A 17,119-nucleotide genomic window follows, 5' to 3' on the forward strand; every position below is an offset into this window, starting at 1 on the left:
ATTTGCCCAGAAAGAATGTTCGCCCCTTGCCTCCCGCTTTAGATCCGCGCATGATTCATGTTTGCTTCATTACTAGTACAACTGGCCGTAGTCCATTACATGTAGATTGCTGATCCACCTGAAAGTATAACGATGTCGGACATCTAGGACGGTTGATTTCTGGGACTGCGGTCACCGCTGGTGGAATTCCTCAATATATGAATAGTTCATGTTAAGGTGTCTGTCTGTCAAGGTGTTTAATTGGTAAAAAGTAAGTCTTCCTGATCTCAGACTACAGATTATTACAGTGCTACATGCATGTATTAATTGTCCATCGCTTGGTTCAGCGTCACTAAGGATGCTTATTGCTCGCAATTTCCAGATTTACATTCATAAACTACATTGAAACCAAACTTAAAAAAAAAGTAATTGTGAAAAGAAATAAGCACATTCAACCGTCTGTTTTTGGTTATGTAAAGAATTAAGCAAATTTTATAAAATTGCGAGAAAAAAGACCTTTTAATAATATATTAGCAGAAATATATGATAGGAACAAGATATTCAAAGTTCGTACAAGTTCATTCGATCTTTACAATAAACGGCAGAAAAAGATACTGTCTTGAAGGCCGTTCGAATTTGTGAATTTTAAGGGGGGGGGGGGGGGGTTAGGCAGTGTCCTCCCTTCTGTAGTTTGGTTTTAATGTATTTTAATGTATTTTCGTTACAGAAGGATAAGTCACAAGTTCAGAACTTGACCTCTCTAATACTATCTCCACTGTTAAATAGTTGTTTCTGTCTTTTCCAACGTACATTTGAAAATATTTATGAAATATAACCTTCTAATGTGCGTTAAAATTAAGTTAGATATTTTTGCTTGTTGCCAGAATAATAGCATTTGCGTTATAATTCAGGATTTTTGTCTTTCCTTGTTACCAAGCGAATTTATGTTAATTTTACGTTTCTATAAAATATTTTGATAAAATATTGCTATAGTTGATATATTTTTATGCCAGGTAGTTCGCTTTAATTAGTTTACGTTATTAATAACTACATGTACTAGTATATCTAAACGTTAAGTGGTCAGCTAACTCAAGGAAACTCTCGGCCTAGCGTGTTAATTTAGACAGAACAGGGGTCTGGGACATTCCCAGGATGTTCAACGGAGTGGCTTGTGGGGTCTTCTAATAAGCGTCAATGGTATACAAATAGGCGACCATTATTGAAAACCCTCTCTCTCATCAAACAGAAATATGGCTCCAATGCGGGGACTTTGGGTTTTGCTTCTTGTTTTATGTAAGTATTTGTGCTGAGAGAGATTATGTTTTTTGCAGAATAATAATCTGGCAGTTTAAAAACATATTTGAGCGAATCCAAAAGTCAAAAGTAGTTTTAATTTAATTCTGATTATAGTTTCAATTTATAAAGTTCGATACTAGGAGAGGAAAACTTGACTCGCATACTGCTATCCTGAAAATGAATAGCATATGATTTGAATTAAAATTCAAAGACGCTTATAAGCGATAACAATTATTATTCAATATGCAAAATACTAGTAAATAACGTTGGATTAAATGATATATACCTATTGTAGCATGTTCTTAAAATTTCAAAATCAATGTCAATCTTTATGTATTTTCAGTCGTAGTTCAGCTTTAACAACTGTGTGAACAATTCGTTGATGTATTATTCTAAAGAAAAAAATTAATTGCTTGGTAGAATACATGTATATATTAATACACTTTCATCGGTATTTGAAAATTTCTGTACTAAACGTTTTAACGTTTTATAGAGAACCAAAGATTGTTTTTTCTTTGTTTTTATAAATTTGAATAAACTTATAATTTTTTTTTTCAATCGGAGGCAGTAAAGATTGACTTAGTTACGTTAAGGAGTTAATCCAATGGCCGTTTAGCGCCACACATTACGCGTGTTTTCCCTCGGTGCAGGTTGTTGCGACACGGATGATTGTCATCCTATAGAAAGCCTTACGTGTCACGCATCGGTGATTTAAAGCCCTGTGTTCTGGGGCCCAAACATTGTTCTTCAGGAAAAGTGTCGCAGTAAAAGCCTACACAACTACATATGTTTGTAATTAAGTGGAAACAACGAATATCTGTTTTCTTGGTTGTTCAGTCTGTTAATAGATTATTATTATTTATATCTAACTGTGCAGAGACACCAGTACAATATAATAGTGTTTTTGCGGTTAAAATAGAGGAAAGCCATTACAAAAAAAAAAAAAAACAACAAATAAAATTATATTTAAACGTTTTACGAATAAATGATAAATAATTATGTGTAATATTTTAAACAAATTCACATTTTATTACTTTCGAGCTATTTCTTTGTCTGCGTCTACTTTCAGACTTGGACTCCGCGAACAGCCAATGGGGATTGAGCTTTGGTTGGTTTTGGGGGAATTTAGAAGATCTCAAGTCATCAACAGTAGAATCCGGTGTTGTTAAATCTTCCTCGTATATTCCTGGATCCAGGACCAAAACATCTCTGTTTGGAAATGGTGATGGCTCTTCGTCAGAGGAAGATTCTTTCGCTATTTTGTCTTCTATAGTGGACAGGCAAGAGCGCAACACACCCTTAAGGCCACGCAATGGAAAAGGCTTAGGGAAAAAGAAAAGATTGAGAAAGTATCGCAAGAGGAACAAATCATTGCGAAGAACCCAGCAGTATCGTAAAGGTCTTCAAGCAATTCGAAAAAAGTATAACAACCATGTTCGAAGAAAGTATAGTAACAGGCCTTATAAAGAAGAAAAAATATACGCACAACAAAACATAGAACCTACAAAATATGGATCCCATACCAATCCATCCACATCACAAGGCAGACAAAAGACAACTACATTGGAGGACATTGTAAATGGTATTCATGGCAGTCAAGGTACCATAAATCCTACAGAATCTGGACCCCAAAGTAGCCGACCCGTCCAACCAGGAAAACAAAAATCCACAACATTAGAGGAGATAGTGAATGGCAATTATGATAGTCAAAGTAGCATTAATCCTACAGAATATGGACCCCAAAGTAGCCGACCCGTCCCACAAGGAAAACAAAAATCCACAACATTAGAGGAGATAGTGAATGGCAATTATGATAGTCAAAGTAGCATTAATCCTACAGAATATGGACCCCAAAGTAGCCGACCCGTCCCACCAGGAAAACAAAAATCCACAACATTAGAGGAGATAGTGAATGGCAATTATGATAGTCAAAGTAGCATTAATCCTACAGAATCTGGACCCCAAAGCAAATCGCATGGAAAACAAAAGACAAGTACATTGGAGGAAATAGTAAGTGGCAGTCATGGTATTTCGTCTCCTTCGGTAATACCAGGTACGCAATCCAACGGACAAACAATCTTGCGGTCACAACCACAAAGAAGAAACTCAAACGTCATTCGAAAGAACTCAAGAAATGTTTCGAATCGTGCTGGAAACATTGGGACAACTTCACGTGGTGAACTGGAAGTAGAGCATGGGAATGAAACAGAGGCTACTGATGCTCCGGAATCAGAAGGACAGACTACATTACCGACAACCACTACGACCGAGTTCAAAACACTGGAAGTAGAGTATGAAAAGGAATACTACGACGGGATGGACTTATTTGGATTCGGACCTGATCCTTTTTATTCTAATCTCGGATTATCCAGAGGAGAGAATATATATGAAAATGGATTCACCACACCCCTTACAAAAACTCAGCAAGAAAATAGAAATAGTAATGCTAAAACACAGAGCAAAGGACAAACGTTAAATACTCAAGCTTCACCTCTCAAATCTAACGACGTTGCGGCAAAAGACCTAGAAACGGCTCCCCACAGTGCGCTTGATTCACAGAATAACAAAACGGTTTCCGATGGAAGCAACAACAATATAGAGGATTTTAAAAAGGGAAAGAGTTCACCCGCTTCGCTACCTGCTGTCGCCGAACACGCTGCAGCTCATTCTACATCTGCAGTACATCCGCAGCAGAACAAAAATCTGAGCAAAGATGTTGATAATCATAGCCAAAGAAGCCTTTCCAGGAAACCACAGACGGTTTCTATTCCAAAAGAAGCGGAAAACAGATATTTGATGAAACACGGTAAAGTACCTCATAAACAGCAACAGGAGAAGACTGACAACCAGTTCAACTTACATGCTGATCACCCCCAAGCCTGGAAGTCTTATGACATAGTTAATCCCCAGCAACATTTACTTACTGACAGTAGAAGTAACATTCAAAGTTCCAAATCTGTCTCATCTGGACCCACAAACGTAAAACCAACACAATATCAAATGTCAGATTCGTCTCCTCCATCTATAGAAAGCCAATCTCTTTCGAAAATTGCGTGGAAAAGTTCAAAGGGGAGCGATTTTACGGTTGGTAAAAATAATGGTCAAAAGACCAACCAAGAGGTGAACAAAGAAGGAATTACTTCATTTGACAAACAATTCAGAAATAACCAAAACGTTCAAACATATAATCGAGTAGGGTCTGGTAGAACGAATTATATAGAAAGGAATTCTTTCCAGACATCAGGAGTTCAAGCACATTCACCACCGGCTCATGGTGGCAAATCTTCTATTCATAATAACTCTATAATGAAAGGTAACGACCAAGGGACATCTTTACCATTAAGAGGAAGCGATGCAGGTGGTGGTGCAAATAATGCCAATCCTAGCCCAGGAGACAACATTACCAATGGTAAAAACGGCAAAAAAATAAACGCCTTGTTTTTGACACCTGCACAGAAAGCCAAGAAAAATTCCGAGTACTCGAGTAAAATTGAGAAAACTTGGGTAGACGGATTTCTTCCGGATAAAAATTCAATAAACGAACAGTCAGTCAAAGGCATTGATCCATCACACAAAAATATAAAAGGTAATGAACCAGGACCAAAGACCATAAATTCTTTATTTAGTCTCACTGAAACCGCATCCGAGGACAAAAACGCTCAACTACAGCAGTATAGAAAACAATCAATCGCATCCAAACCTTCAGTTCCACCGAGGATGCATTCTTCTGAAATGCATAACTCGGCATCATCAAACACTATTTCGGTTGTACCGAAAGTAACAAACATCAATGATTCTAAACAGAATTATATCAGTTCTAACACACAGTCAAAGCCAAATTTGGACACGGCGATTAAAAAGAGGCCAATGTCGACACTATCACACATGTCCTCCTCAGTCACCGCCATCCCATCACATATACCGCAATCGTCTTGGGACAGAAGCGTTAACGATCGTATGTCTCACAAATACGGAAAACCGATACTTAGTGGAGGAAAGAGTGCAACTATGGCAGATCACCACCGAAAGGATTCGATAAAAGACATACGGAGGTTAAATGTTGACAAAACTGAAAATATTAAAGTCTTTGACCGCATCAAACAACGCGTAATTAATACACAGGAAAGTGCTAATGGTGTTCATCGGATACCAACAACCAGTGACACGCTTATAATTCCATCAAAATCCAGAATCAGCATTGTAGCAGATATAAAAAATGACATCCATCAATCAAAACCACATAAAACATCCAGTTTTGTTGAAAACACCAGTACAAAAGACCAGACAAAAGCACAATTAAATGAAGCACCACTCAATACGCCACAAAAGGTGAAGCCACCAAATTTGATATCCGAAGGTTTCCCATCGCGCATGAACAAAATAAGTTCAAATAATACTGCTGAAGAGACAGAAATAATTCCTGATATCCCAGGTCAAGGTGATGTTCATATAAAACTGCCTGAGATACCTACCCGACTAACGAAGGCTCTCGGTCAAAGAGATAGAACCAACAGTCACCAGAAAAGCCCACCTGCACCACCTGTTGTTGTCGAGCAAATTCAAATTCCAAATAAAAACACATTTAGCTTCCCAAACTCCAATAAAGCACAGGAAGCAAAGTCAACATCAATAGACGGAACGTTGGCTAATCTTCAACGTCCAGAAAAAACGGCTAATAAACTGAAACTAACTCTCCTTGAAACCGAACAAAAACCACATACAAGAGTTGCTGCCCCTAACCCTGTTAAATCAAACAAGCGTCAAGAAACCAAGAAAAAGATTATACAAGCACATGACATACAATTGATACCATATTCAAATGCCATTCCTTTAGACAAGATCATGCGAAAACAACAGAATCATTTCCGAAAGTCTCCTTCGATTCACTCGAGTACTAATATGCACGGATTAGGGAAAAGGTACGACAAGCCAGTTAATAGGCATAGCAAATCAAACACGATAGAAAAACATCCAAGCAATAAGGCTGATTTCAATCACAAATCTTCAAATACATTCAGGCTTACATCGGCCGAGGTGATGAATACTCCTAACAAAAAAGAAAGAAAACGTCCATTGTTGACCACAAACAAATTCCTTAATCAAAACCATGTGAATTCAACCAAAGATCATCATAAAAGAACAGGAGGAGGACGAAATATTATTCCAGAGATGAAATTTCAAATAAATAAGAAATCAACACCATCGGGAAAAATCGTATCACCGAATGCTCGAGAGTTTCAGTCATCACCAATTAAAGTTGAAAAAATTACAAAACATCCGAAGGTGTCTCTTCTCTCAAAATATCAGAAAAAACCTGTGCAAAAATCAGAACTAAATGCTATTGTCGGACTAAAACGAATTTCTCCTATGGATTATAGTAAACAAGCAGCCAATGATAAAAAATATAGGCAAAATCATCCTAATGGTCTTTCAAATTCTAATGGTCTTAAAAAGATGGTAGGTTCAGGACGGCGGTTCAACATCAAACCTAAAGCAGTTGTTACGGATTCTCCTAAGAAAACGACCCCAGTCGGTGAAAATGAATTTGAACAGGAAATGAATGGGCCAGCAAATAAAGTCAAACCTTCTGGTGGATTGAAAACAACGTTTAATCCCGCGACTGAAAATGAAATAGAAGTAGAAGGTGGTATAACGACTTTACGGAGTAGTTCCAGCTCTACTAGTCCAATCTCAGTTAGTGGAGAAACCGAAAGTGAGGGCGAAGAACAAACCATGACTTCAAAGATACAACAAACTACAGAACAATCAACATCTACTCAACAAGATGAAATGGAGTACGAGTATGAATATGAGTATTCGACAACAACAGACGTGAATGGCAGAATGGGCTCCGGCCGAGACCCTTCTGTGGTTGGAACAGCAGGTGATAATATTTTCAGTGGCTCTTGGAAGAATGCAGCTCGCCAAAATGCGAGAGAGATCGCCTTGGAAATGGAAGGAACGTGGACAGGTTGGCTTAAAAGATCTAATTGTTGTATGACATTTGCTGTGCCTACTTGATATTGTAAATTAATAGGGTTGTTTTTAACCTTTTCAGCTGTGAATGCCAGTGTCATTGGAAGACAAAATACATGTCCATCTTACAAAATGCGCTACCAGAGAAATGCGGTTGTTTTCGATACCATCGATGAACAATGCAGAATGTATGTTATGTGCTCTCTCTCTCTCTCTCTCTCTCTCTCTCTCTCTCTCTCTCTCTCTCTCTCTCTCTCTCTCTCTCTATATATATATATATAAATATATATATGTATATATATATATATATTTCACTTTAGAACTAAGCTAATATATATTTCAGTTAAAGACTAAACAAACTTTCTACATTTTGTGTTCTCTCTTTACAGTATAATAACATGGAATAAGCGACAACAGAGGGAACAGGTGAAAGAGAAACTTTGGTGGGGTATCAACACTTACTATCGATCAAGGTATGCTAATACCACTAAAAGGCTCTGTAAACAACATTGCACGAGTACCTTAAATTAATTTTACCAACAGCTATCGTCTCGATTAAGTACATTATTTAGAATACCTAACTGTTATGAAACCCTGACAGGAAAAAAGCCAATTTGACAACGCTAATCAAAAAATTAAGCGGTTTGAGGTTCCTCGTTTTAATTGTGTAGCCAAAGAATTTTGTGGAAAACACAGCTTAAAGTAAATGTAATTCTTTTCTTAAGGTCTGTGTATGTACCAGTTGTGACGTATGTTGATCTTCGATGAATAATGAGAACAAAGAAACAGAGGGAGAAATCCAGTTGTTGTAGATGAACTGAAAGCAAAGAATGCGTTTTAAACTTGAATAGAAAAACTTATTTTTTATGACGCAGATTTGTGGCAAATGGTAGATATGATGTCTACATGTAAATTGGAGAGATATGGCTCGGAATGAAACTTTGAGTGACATGGAATTTTCATTTGATTTTTTTTTTCCTCACATGTAATGCATGGGTACATTATACGAATAGAGTTATTCCTAATTAATGTACAATCTATATTGATTTTGTAATTGCTTTTAAAGATTTCCCTTTTTCTTGGTCATATAATATGTGAATCAGTTGAAGCTTGGAAAATTATAATGATTAGTCACCATGGTGTGTATATACATTTATTAGTTTTTTATAGATATTGTAAAATTTTTGGTTAAATTTCTTCCATGAAATTTGATTAAGGATCTTTCAAAAATACTACATGCATAAAAATACATATAATGTGCTAAAAATTATGTTTTATTTGTATATAAGACAATAATATGTACATATATTTTTAGGTATATTTATGTACGTACATGATTTATAGAGATTATGAATAACGTACTTTAACTAAATTTTTGATTCGTCTTAGTAATGAAAAATAAGTGAATGGTATTTTGATATCCGACGAATGTACATGAATATGCATTAAGACATACCTTTTTTTTATTGTGTATAAGTGATGAAAAATCTACAAATGATATTTTTGATATACAATGAATGTACATGGTTATGCATAAAGTACAAATTGTAAGTAATGAGAAGAAATGTGATTAAATTTTACCTGGCAATTCATGTTTGACAAAAAAAAACCCAAATTGCAATTCTTTATATAAATGTGAATATACTCAGGGAAAAAAAGACATCTGTAAATCAAATGGAATGTAGCTTTGCTGCATTTATGAAATTGCACATTCATAACAGTATTTTCATGCAACGATACCATTTCATTTGATATCGAGGAGAGAAAATCGCACTTTTTCTTGAGTGGACCCTGTATTGTAGCCTTCCTCCTCTTGATCAGTCAACACTATGTCCGGGGTGTTCAGTTTATTACGCAAAGGTACTCTTTCATAAGAACCAGACTCAAAAGTAGACACGCTTCTTTGTGATGACGCAGACAGTGGCGGTGATGACATAGGCGGTCTCTTTGAATAGAAATTAGGCTCCTCCGTCAACTTTATGATTTTTGGATGATCTTCATTGAATGTATTGTTTCGGGGTCTAAAATTTTGAAATAAATTTTGATTGATATAAAAACTGATTGTGCGATGCTGGAAATGCAATTTAATTTTAATTCATTAACCGAGTAGCTTGCATTTTTTAAAAAAAGTTTATATCGCTACATACAAGTATCCAAAAATGTAGTCCTTCAATTTACATGACCTAACTAGATTTCAATAAGAGACCCTTTCTTTTTACATAAAAACTTAATGTTACATACAAACGTGGCCGAGACTGGCGAAGTCTTTCAAGGCTGTCCGTGTCATCTGAAATAAATCGAAATAGAAAGAGTAGAAAATAGAGATTACACTCACAAATGTAAAGTCTTATTATTTTGTATACACCGTCTTGTCGAGGCTTACATGCGTAGTTCTTTTTCTTCGCTCTTTGGTTGCATTTTACATATACTCCACAACACACGATCGCCAGGAAAACGACGACACTACCAACTATTATAGCAATCAACAAAGGAGGACTTGTTGCTAGGGATACCTCTGAAATATAAGCCGAGAAAACGTTAAGTAAACATGTACTTAGTAAGACCTCTGAAAATGGAATACTCTTTAAAACAATTTCTCAAAATACTATCAAAGTGACATTCACCTTTGACATCAACTTGTAAACGTGATGAGGCCGAGCTAAAGTAGCTGGACTTCGCTTCACACGTGTATTCTCCAGCCTCGCTTCCAGAAACGTCAAACACAACGAGATGGCCATTATCAAGTCCTCCGTACGGCAGGAACGTGACACGAGACGAGAGTTCAGAGAGACTCCTCCCATTCTTCTTCCACACGACTGACGGGGTGGGGTACCCAGCTGTCTTACAGTACAAGTGAAGAGAGTCCCCCACGTTTATTGTCTTCATTCCGTCGAGCATAGTTTTTGGAGGCGCTGTTAAGTGAATGATGAACAAATTTTAATACTTCAACGCTAGTAATTTCTGGAGACATATATTCGTAATTAGGATCATATCTTCTATTTTACCATATATTTCCATGGTTATCGACACCTGCTGCTGAGCAGGGGACCCCACTTCTAGGAGTATGTTGCATTCATATTTTCCAGCGTCCGATAGTTCTAAATAGAAATTGATATAATGGTTTTAAATGGGTTATTGCAATGCTCCCTTTTGCTCGATATTAAGTTCTACCATATGGTATAAAATTACTAACGTGTACGGGTGATTTGAAGAGTCCTTGAGTTTGGGAAATAATTCATTCGTCCGTGAGAATCGAGGTCTTTTATGGAATTCCCTTCTTTTGTCCAAAACATTTGATACGGGACGTCAGTTGGCAGGCCTTTTACGTCGCACTCTAGGTACATTGTCTGGTTGGGCGTGATTGCCTGCCAAGAACCGTTACCGCTGACTATACGAGGAAAAGAAACGTTGAATTAAATTTTATGGAAAATCATGATATACTAGTACGAGAATCCAAGGTAACCTTTTTTTCAAAACCTTACCTGAAAGTACATTCACCTCCCAAGTCCGGGACATTTCACCAATCCGACAGGTGTAGTTGCCACTGTCAGTGACATCGACGTAAGGTTTCCGTATTGATGACGTCACAAAAACAGCTCCGTCGGACTTCTTGACGTCTCTGGTAATTTGGAATTGTCGGTTGTTAATATCACCACCAGCGTACTCCCAGGAAAAGTCACGGCGATTCAGTGACCGGTACTCACAGGACAGGTGTACAGCGTTTTGAGAGGACACCCAGTACCTGTCTATCTTTGGACTTTTCTCCAGTGTCACTGTCAGCGACAAAGCAATCACAGTAATTTTCAAAAATATAAAGGCATGAGTATACCAGTACAATAGAGTGCTTTAAAGGATAGAAATGAAATCAACAGTTACTAAAATTTTGCGAGATCAGTCACAGATAACAATGTCAAAGTGGAAATGAAGTATATACAAATAATAATAAACTACATTTTTATTTGATCAAAAAGCGCGTAATACAAACAGGATTAGATTATTAATATACAATGACGTACATCGTTGAATTCTCTATCTTGTGATACTCACTTGCATGGACCGTTATAGTTTCACTGAAGGTACTGTTGGGGATAAAACACGTGTAATTTCCTGAATCCAGGAACTCCGTGGTGGCCTTAGTGATTGTGTCTGTAATTGTTACTCTTCCTCCGGATAGCTGTTCCTTGGAACTTCTTCTGAAACCGTCCACCATTCCCATGCGAACATAGTCTTTGGACCAAGACACAACGTCCCTTTTGGATCCAGTGTATTCGCACGAAATCTTTAACGTCTCTGGTACCGGCAAATTGATGGTTTTTCTTATCGGTTCTAATATTCGTAAATCTTTAAGAGATTAAAATTTCTATATTAACGTTTACAGTATATTCTAAATGAAAGACATAATTAGAACCATTTTAACATGGCCTTGGACTTTCCGTTGGATGTAACTATCTATTTCTTGTGTCAAAACAAGTTAAAATGACGCTGGTTTCAAGCGAAATATACACCGATTGCGTAGTCTTCGCTCGAAAGCCAGACAAATCTTGTTGATTTCAGAGAGCCTTGGCTGAATGGCTAGCAATGATATAGACAGGCCTACGTCACATTGCGTTTGACACGACTACCCAAAGTCCAAGCTCTTGTTAAAATGGTTCTAAGTTAAGCATATTCGCTCAGTGTACGTTTTAAATTATGCAAATGTAATTTGTATGCTAAAACCTTAGATTTACTTTTCTATCATTATATAAAATAAGCCAAAACACCCCCAGAAAACCAAAACTTGTGGCACATACTTTGGGGTATGAGACATCCTTTGATCTCCAGCCTCAGTGCTATGTTCCCGTGCCAGGCTGTGGGAGAGATTCTGATGTACTTGGTTATGATGGGGGAGGGAAGGTCATTCTTCACAACCGTGCCCGAGTCAGTGTTAGCGCGGAAATACTGTCAAACAATAAAACAGTTAGTTACCTTAATACGAGACAATAAACTAGATTAAAGGGAAAACTATGGGCGAGGACAAGCTACGTGTTGTTATAATAAATCTAAAATTAATGAAATTAAAATCAGAAAAAAATTCTACAACGTAGATCAAATATACTTTCTAAATATACAAATAAAATAACTATTTTTAAAATACTTTAAAAATGTAAAATTTCGAAAAAAAAAAAAAAAAAAAGAGTTCTGGGTTTTTTTAAATTAAAGATTATCGTATTTATCTTAGATTTCATATTAAAAAATGATATTCCAGTGATGTACAAAGTAACGATAAAATAGAAATAGGTCAAATTCTTATCTAAAAAATTTCAAATGATTTTGAAATTCTTTCAAACGTTCATCGAAGAGAAAAGGATTCGAAAATTCTTCAGTAATCAAATATTATCCAGTACCAAAGATTATCTGAAAAATCTTAATTACAAGAGGGAATGTCGTTAGCTATGCAGAAAACATTAGCGCGATATCTTTGTGTTTGATATGCTGATAGATACGCTGTTATTGGTTGTAAGCTTTTATATATTGATGGGTTTAGAAAAGATTGACAGAAACCACATGAAACAAGTTATTTTGGTTCCCCTGAAAGAGGTTAGAGCAAAGTGGGTGGAATTATTTTGACAGATTCAAGCCCTTTTTAATATTCTTTAAATACTTTTTTAACATCTAAAAACTGATCTTGAATCTTTCCACATTCGAAGTTATCCAATGACCCGTGTATGTAAAAAAAATAGCAAAGAAATTTCTCATATTGATAAAATAAAAAGATATAATCACATGATTATGTTATACATCTGTACATTTTACACAGCTTTTATATATATGTATATGATGTACATGTAGAAGTTTTGTGGTTTATTATTTAGATATCATGTTACCTTCCCACATGTTAAGGCTATATTGTGTTAAGCCAAAATAAGAATGTCACTTTACCAGGATATTTTTCGACCTACGTATTTGGGGATTGTGCTGAAATCAAATGACAGATATAGTGCAAATCGAAATCATCCTCATTTACATCGTCAAATGAAAATGAAAATAAATAAAGGTTTTAAACACTGTTCTCAAATTGTTTTTTTATTCTTACAAAAAATGATATTTTCATCAATTAATACGGTAATAATGATAAGAATAATGACTTACCAGGTCATTCCCTGATTGGTCTTTGTATTTTTGCCATGAGACGCCATCTTGGCTGAACTGGACTCTGTACTCTGTAACCCAGTCTGATTGGTTACAACAATTGGATTCAAATCTACCTTGAGTCCAAATTGAGCGAACAATGCTTTGTGCTTTGAATGCAACCTTTAAAACCAACAACAAAAATTAACGCAACGAGGACATTTTCGCAAAATAATAAGTAGGTACAAGTAATTCAAACAAAATTCGCAAGAAGAAAAAGTTCGTCCGCTAATTAACAAATTATAGAATTTTATATAACAAATTATTTTGACCATTAGGAGTTCGTGCGATTAACAAATACTTGTAAAGGAAACATCTATTTGATATATCTAGTAAATATATATGGACCTAGTTAAAATTGGGTATAAGAAGTCTCACTTGAATCCATTCGTTTTTGTCCTTGTCGTTTGCCACCCATCCTCCGCCCATAATGACGTAATTTCCGTTCTCTGTTTGTACACGTTCGTCCTCCAGATTTAACCTTGCTCTCTCTGGACTGTCCCTGTATATGGAATCTTCATAATATGACGACGCTGTCATGTGACTATCAGGGACTCCGTGTGGTCCAGAAACCAAAAGGTTATTGCATTCACCTTAAATTGAAAATGTCTTCTTTCCAGAATGTTTTGATATTTCGTTAATATTTCTTTTCAATAAATAAATCATAAAGTCACTTTCATTCCCTTACATCTTAATAATAATATACATATTGATAATAATTTTAAGATATTAACCCTGATAAATTTCCAGTGTAACCGTTTTGGATAGAGGACCCGCAGTACAGGTGTAATCGCCAGAGTCAGAGAAACTAGCCCTAGACTTCGATATATCTACTTTCGTAAGTACAAAGTTGCCTGTTTGTACAATACTACCGACGACAAATCCACTTTTCTTCAGATCTCTACCGGATGAAGAAGACCATGTGACGTCCAGACGATGGCTTCCTTGATATTCACATGTCAGTGTCACCCGCTCGCCTTCAAATGCTATCACTCGTTCAGTTTTCGGAAAAATCTTCAGTCTCCCTGTAATTATTTTAAGAAAAAAATTATATCACAAAAACACATTTTCATATTTTTCACAATCAATAAGTGTTTGCAATTGATACCAAGACATTTAATTATTCAGTTAATACAGCCACAGAAACTACACTATGGTAAAACATAGATCCATATTTTCCAAACACTGATGCTATCGAAATGTCCAAAATTAATTAAGCTTTTCAAAGTTTTCAAACCTAGTCGATGAGAGAACACAAAGTTAGATTTAATACCTTTGACAACATTGATTTTGACGCTTTTCATTGCATTATCTGCCCTGCATTCATACATTCCAGCATCATCAAAGTTGATGTTTGACTTCATGTATCGTAGTCTTGTCGTCTGCTGTCCATCAACGTCAGTAAACGCGTCTGACGTAATGGTCACCTGATCGCTGACGTGTGCAAGGCTCTCATTGTGATACAGTTGAACACTTTCATGATATTTTGAAGAAAATGTACAACTGATACTAAGATCTCTTCCATATCGAGCCCATTCCTCAGACTCTGGACTAATTTTCAAAAGAGATGCTGAAAAATACCATGAACATTCTTATAGTGTATGATCTAGATGAATAGAGTTTACAATCCTCACATATTTTTGGGCAACGTTTAACGAATGTAATGGGTTTATATTAATATTTCATTAATAAATCGACATTCAATGTTCGGTTTTGATTGGTTTTTATGTTTCATTATTATTCAAGTTTGTTGGGTTGTTTATTTGGTTGGCTTTTGTCGTTCTTATTTATATACATGTCTGAAGAATTTTTCGTTTCTTATAATATATTGGACATTTTATCAAGCTGAAAAAGAAATATTAGAGAGTTTTGTCTATAAATTATAGTATTTTAAAATCAGCTAGTAAACGTGTTTCCATTACTAAACACATGAAGTGCGCGATGTTTAGCGCGCGTGACCCGAAAACTGACTCGGGTATCCTGCTATTTAATGGGTTACTTATGAAATAAATACTAATTGATATCAATTGAATCAATCACCAGAGCCGGTTTGTGTAGTCTGAATTGTTAATTGGGAGGTGCACAGATTGAATGGCGCTAATGGCCGATCATGACAGGAGATAGAATGTGGGGTCTCTATCTCAGTATCTGGATATCGGGATAATCTACGTACAGTGCTCAGTACCACCCGGACAGGCCAGACAGTCTGTCTGTTTGTCTGTTTTGAATATTTTTATTGCATTTATAATAACACATGTATACAAAGGGTTTGAACAAAAGTTTTTACAACTTACGAGGTTCTCACCTTAAAATAAATATGATAAAATATGGCATAATAAAGACATGAACTATACGCTACAAACCAAGAATGGACATACAGTAGTAGATATATGATTAAATGTAAAGTACCGGTTTGTTAAAGTCTCTTTGTATGTGTCAAAGGAAGTTCGACTAGGCTGCAATATTGCAATCAACCTTAATTTTGGTATGAATTCTAAGAGCTTACATTTTAACGCAAATTCTGAAGGTATATGACAAAAATGTGTTTTTCATCGTATGAGTGATTGTTTGCTCCAACACTGTTTAGTAATATTGGAGAAAACCAAACGATAAAATTACAGCAGTAGTTTTAAATGCAGCAACATTGACGATTTTCCCACAACGGTTTCATAGCTTCCACTCTACACTAAATTGTATACAGATGTGTATTCAAGATTTGTTACGAGTCGCAGGAAATGAACCAAACTTTCTCCGTTATCACGCACACAAGCAATTTCAGAATTCATCGGTTGTTGTTGTTTGTTTGTTTTTTTTAAATAAGTAAACTTCATATATACGTTCTGGTTAATAATATGTTTTGAATGTATATTTATTTTTCCTTTTGTGCATTGCGTTTGTTGATATATACTGTATAACAAATTTTCCATTTTAAAATGTATTAAACGTATATGTCATATTTTATTTTGTTGTGCTTGTAGAATCAAAGATTTCTAAACTTTTGTCTTTAAACTTTTAATGTAACAGAAACCTGTAAACCTATACTCATTGATATGACCTATACAAATATCAATAATCTTTTATATTAAAAAAAAAACTGCGTACCTGTTGTTTGATGAAAATACAGTAATAAAATAATCCCAAGGAATAAAGTCATTATTTCCTCTGGTTCGTCAAAACTTTAGAAACACCATAACCCGATTTTCTACCAAATCACAGGTTAAATATCTAAAACAAAATTCCTAAAACTTCCTTTGAACACAGACTTGCAAGTCAGGGCGACAAAAAACTCGAACCCAAAAGGAATACGTCATGTCAACATATCAATACACTTTTTTCCCCTGTGTTCAAGGGGTCGCTATTTTACTTGACTTCACGGGGTGATTTTTCTGTATGCCACCTGACATCGACACCGCCGTTACTCCGATAAGATTGCAATGGTCCGACTCGCTCAAGTAATCTCCATTGTAATTAAGACATATATCTGAAACAATAGAGTTTGTATATACCTGTTACTAAAGCCAGCTAAGTGTTAAAATCTGCATGTCTGATGGGGTCACGTCCTTGAATCCTACGGACTGTGATGTATTCGAAATCTCTCATTTATAACGGATTCCGATTGGTAAATACACAACCTCAGAGAGAGAGAGAGAGAGAGAGAGAGAGAGAGAGAGAGAGAGAGAGAGAGAGAGAGAGATTTTGA

At 35.9% G+C, this 17,119-nt stretch overlaps 2 protein-coding genes across 3 annotated transcripts; one reads left to right on the plus strand and one right to left on the minus strand.

Moving 5' to 3' along the window:
* Window positions 1–1,092: 1,092 nt before the first annotated feature.
* Window positions 1,093–8,232, plus strand: LOC105320789 (myb-like protein U). Its single transcript, XM_011418859.4, has 5 exons — window positions 1,093–1,272; window positions 2,345–7,246; window positions 7,334–7,439; window positions 7,641–7,724; window positions 7,977–8,232. The coding sequence occupies exons 1-5, from the start codon at window positions 1,230–1,232 to the stop codon at window positions 8,017–8,019; spliced, it is 5,178 nt and encodes a 1,725-aa protein (XP_011417161.3). The 5' UTR covers window positions 1,093–1,229; the 3' UTR covers window positions 8,020–8,232.
* Window positions 8,233–8,911: 679 nt separating this feature from the next.
* On the minus strand, window positions 8,912–16,835 carry LOC105320787 (hemicentin-1). Of its 2 annotated transcripts, XM_011418857.4 has the most exons (15): window positions 16,522–16,835; window positions 14,693–14,989; window positions 14,154–14,444; window positions 13,798–14,012; window positions 13,381–13,542; window positions 13,171–13,206; window positions 12,042–12,189; window positions 11,299–11,592; window positions 10,734–11,024; window positions 10,445–10,639; window positions 10,257–10,349; window positions 9,876–10,163; window positions 9,635–9,766; window positions 9,493–9,538; window positions 8,912–9,272 (listed from the first exon to the last, which is right to left on the minus strand). In XM_011418857.4, exons 1-15 carry the CDS (start codon window positions 16,571–16,573, stop codon window positions 8,996–8,998), a joined length of 2,817 nt encoding a protein of 938 aa, XP_011417159.3. In that variant the 5' UTR covers window positions 16,574–16,835; the 3' UTR covers window positions 8,912–8,995. The 2 variants fall into 2 exon arrangements, with proteins under 2 accessions (XP_011417159.3, XP_011417160.3); XM_011418858.4 differs by lacking the exon at window positions 13,171–13,206 and having other exon boundaries at window positions 16,522–16,832.
* Between the last annotated feature and the right edge of the window lie 284 nt (window positions 16,836–17,119).

This window comes from Magallana gigas, chromosome 2, assembly GCF_963853765.1.
Source record: "Magallana gigas chromosome 2, xbMagGiga1.1, whole genome shotgun sequence".
In the NCBI taxonomy this organism is placed as follows: Eukaryota; Metazoa; Mollusca; class Bivalvia; order Ostreida; family Ostreidae; genus Magallana; species Magallana gigas.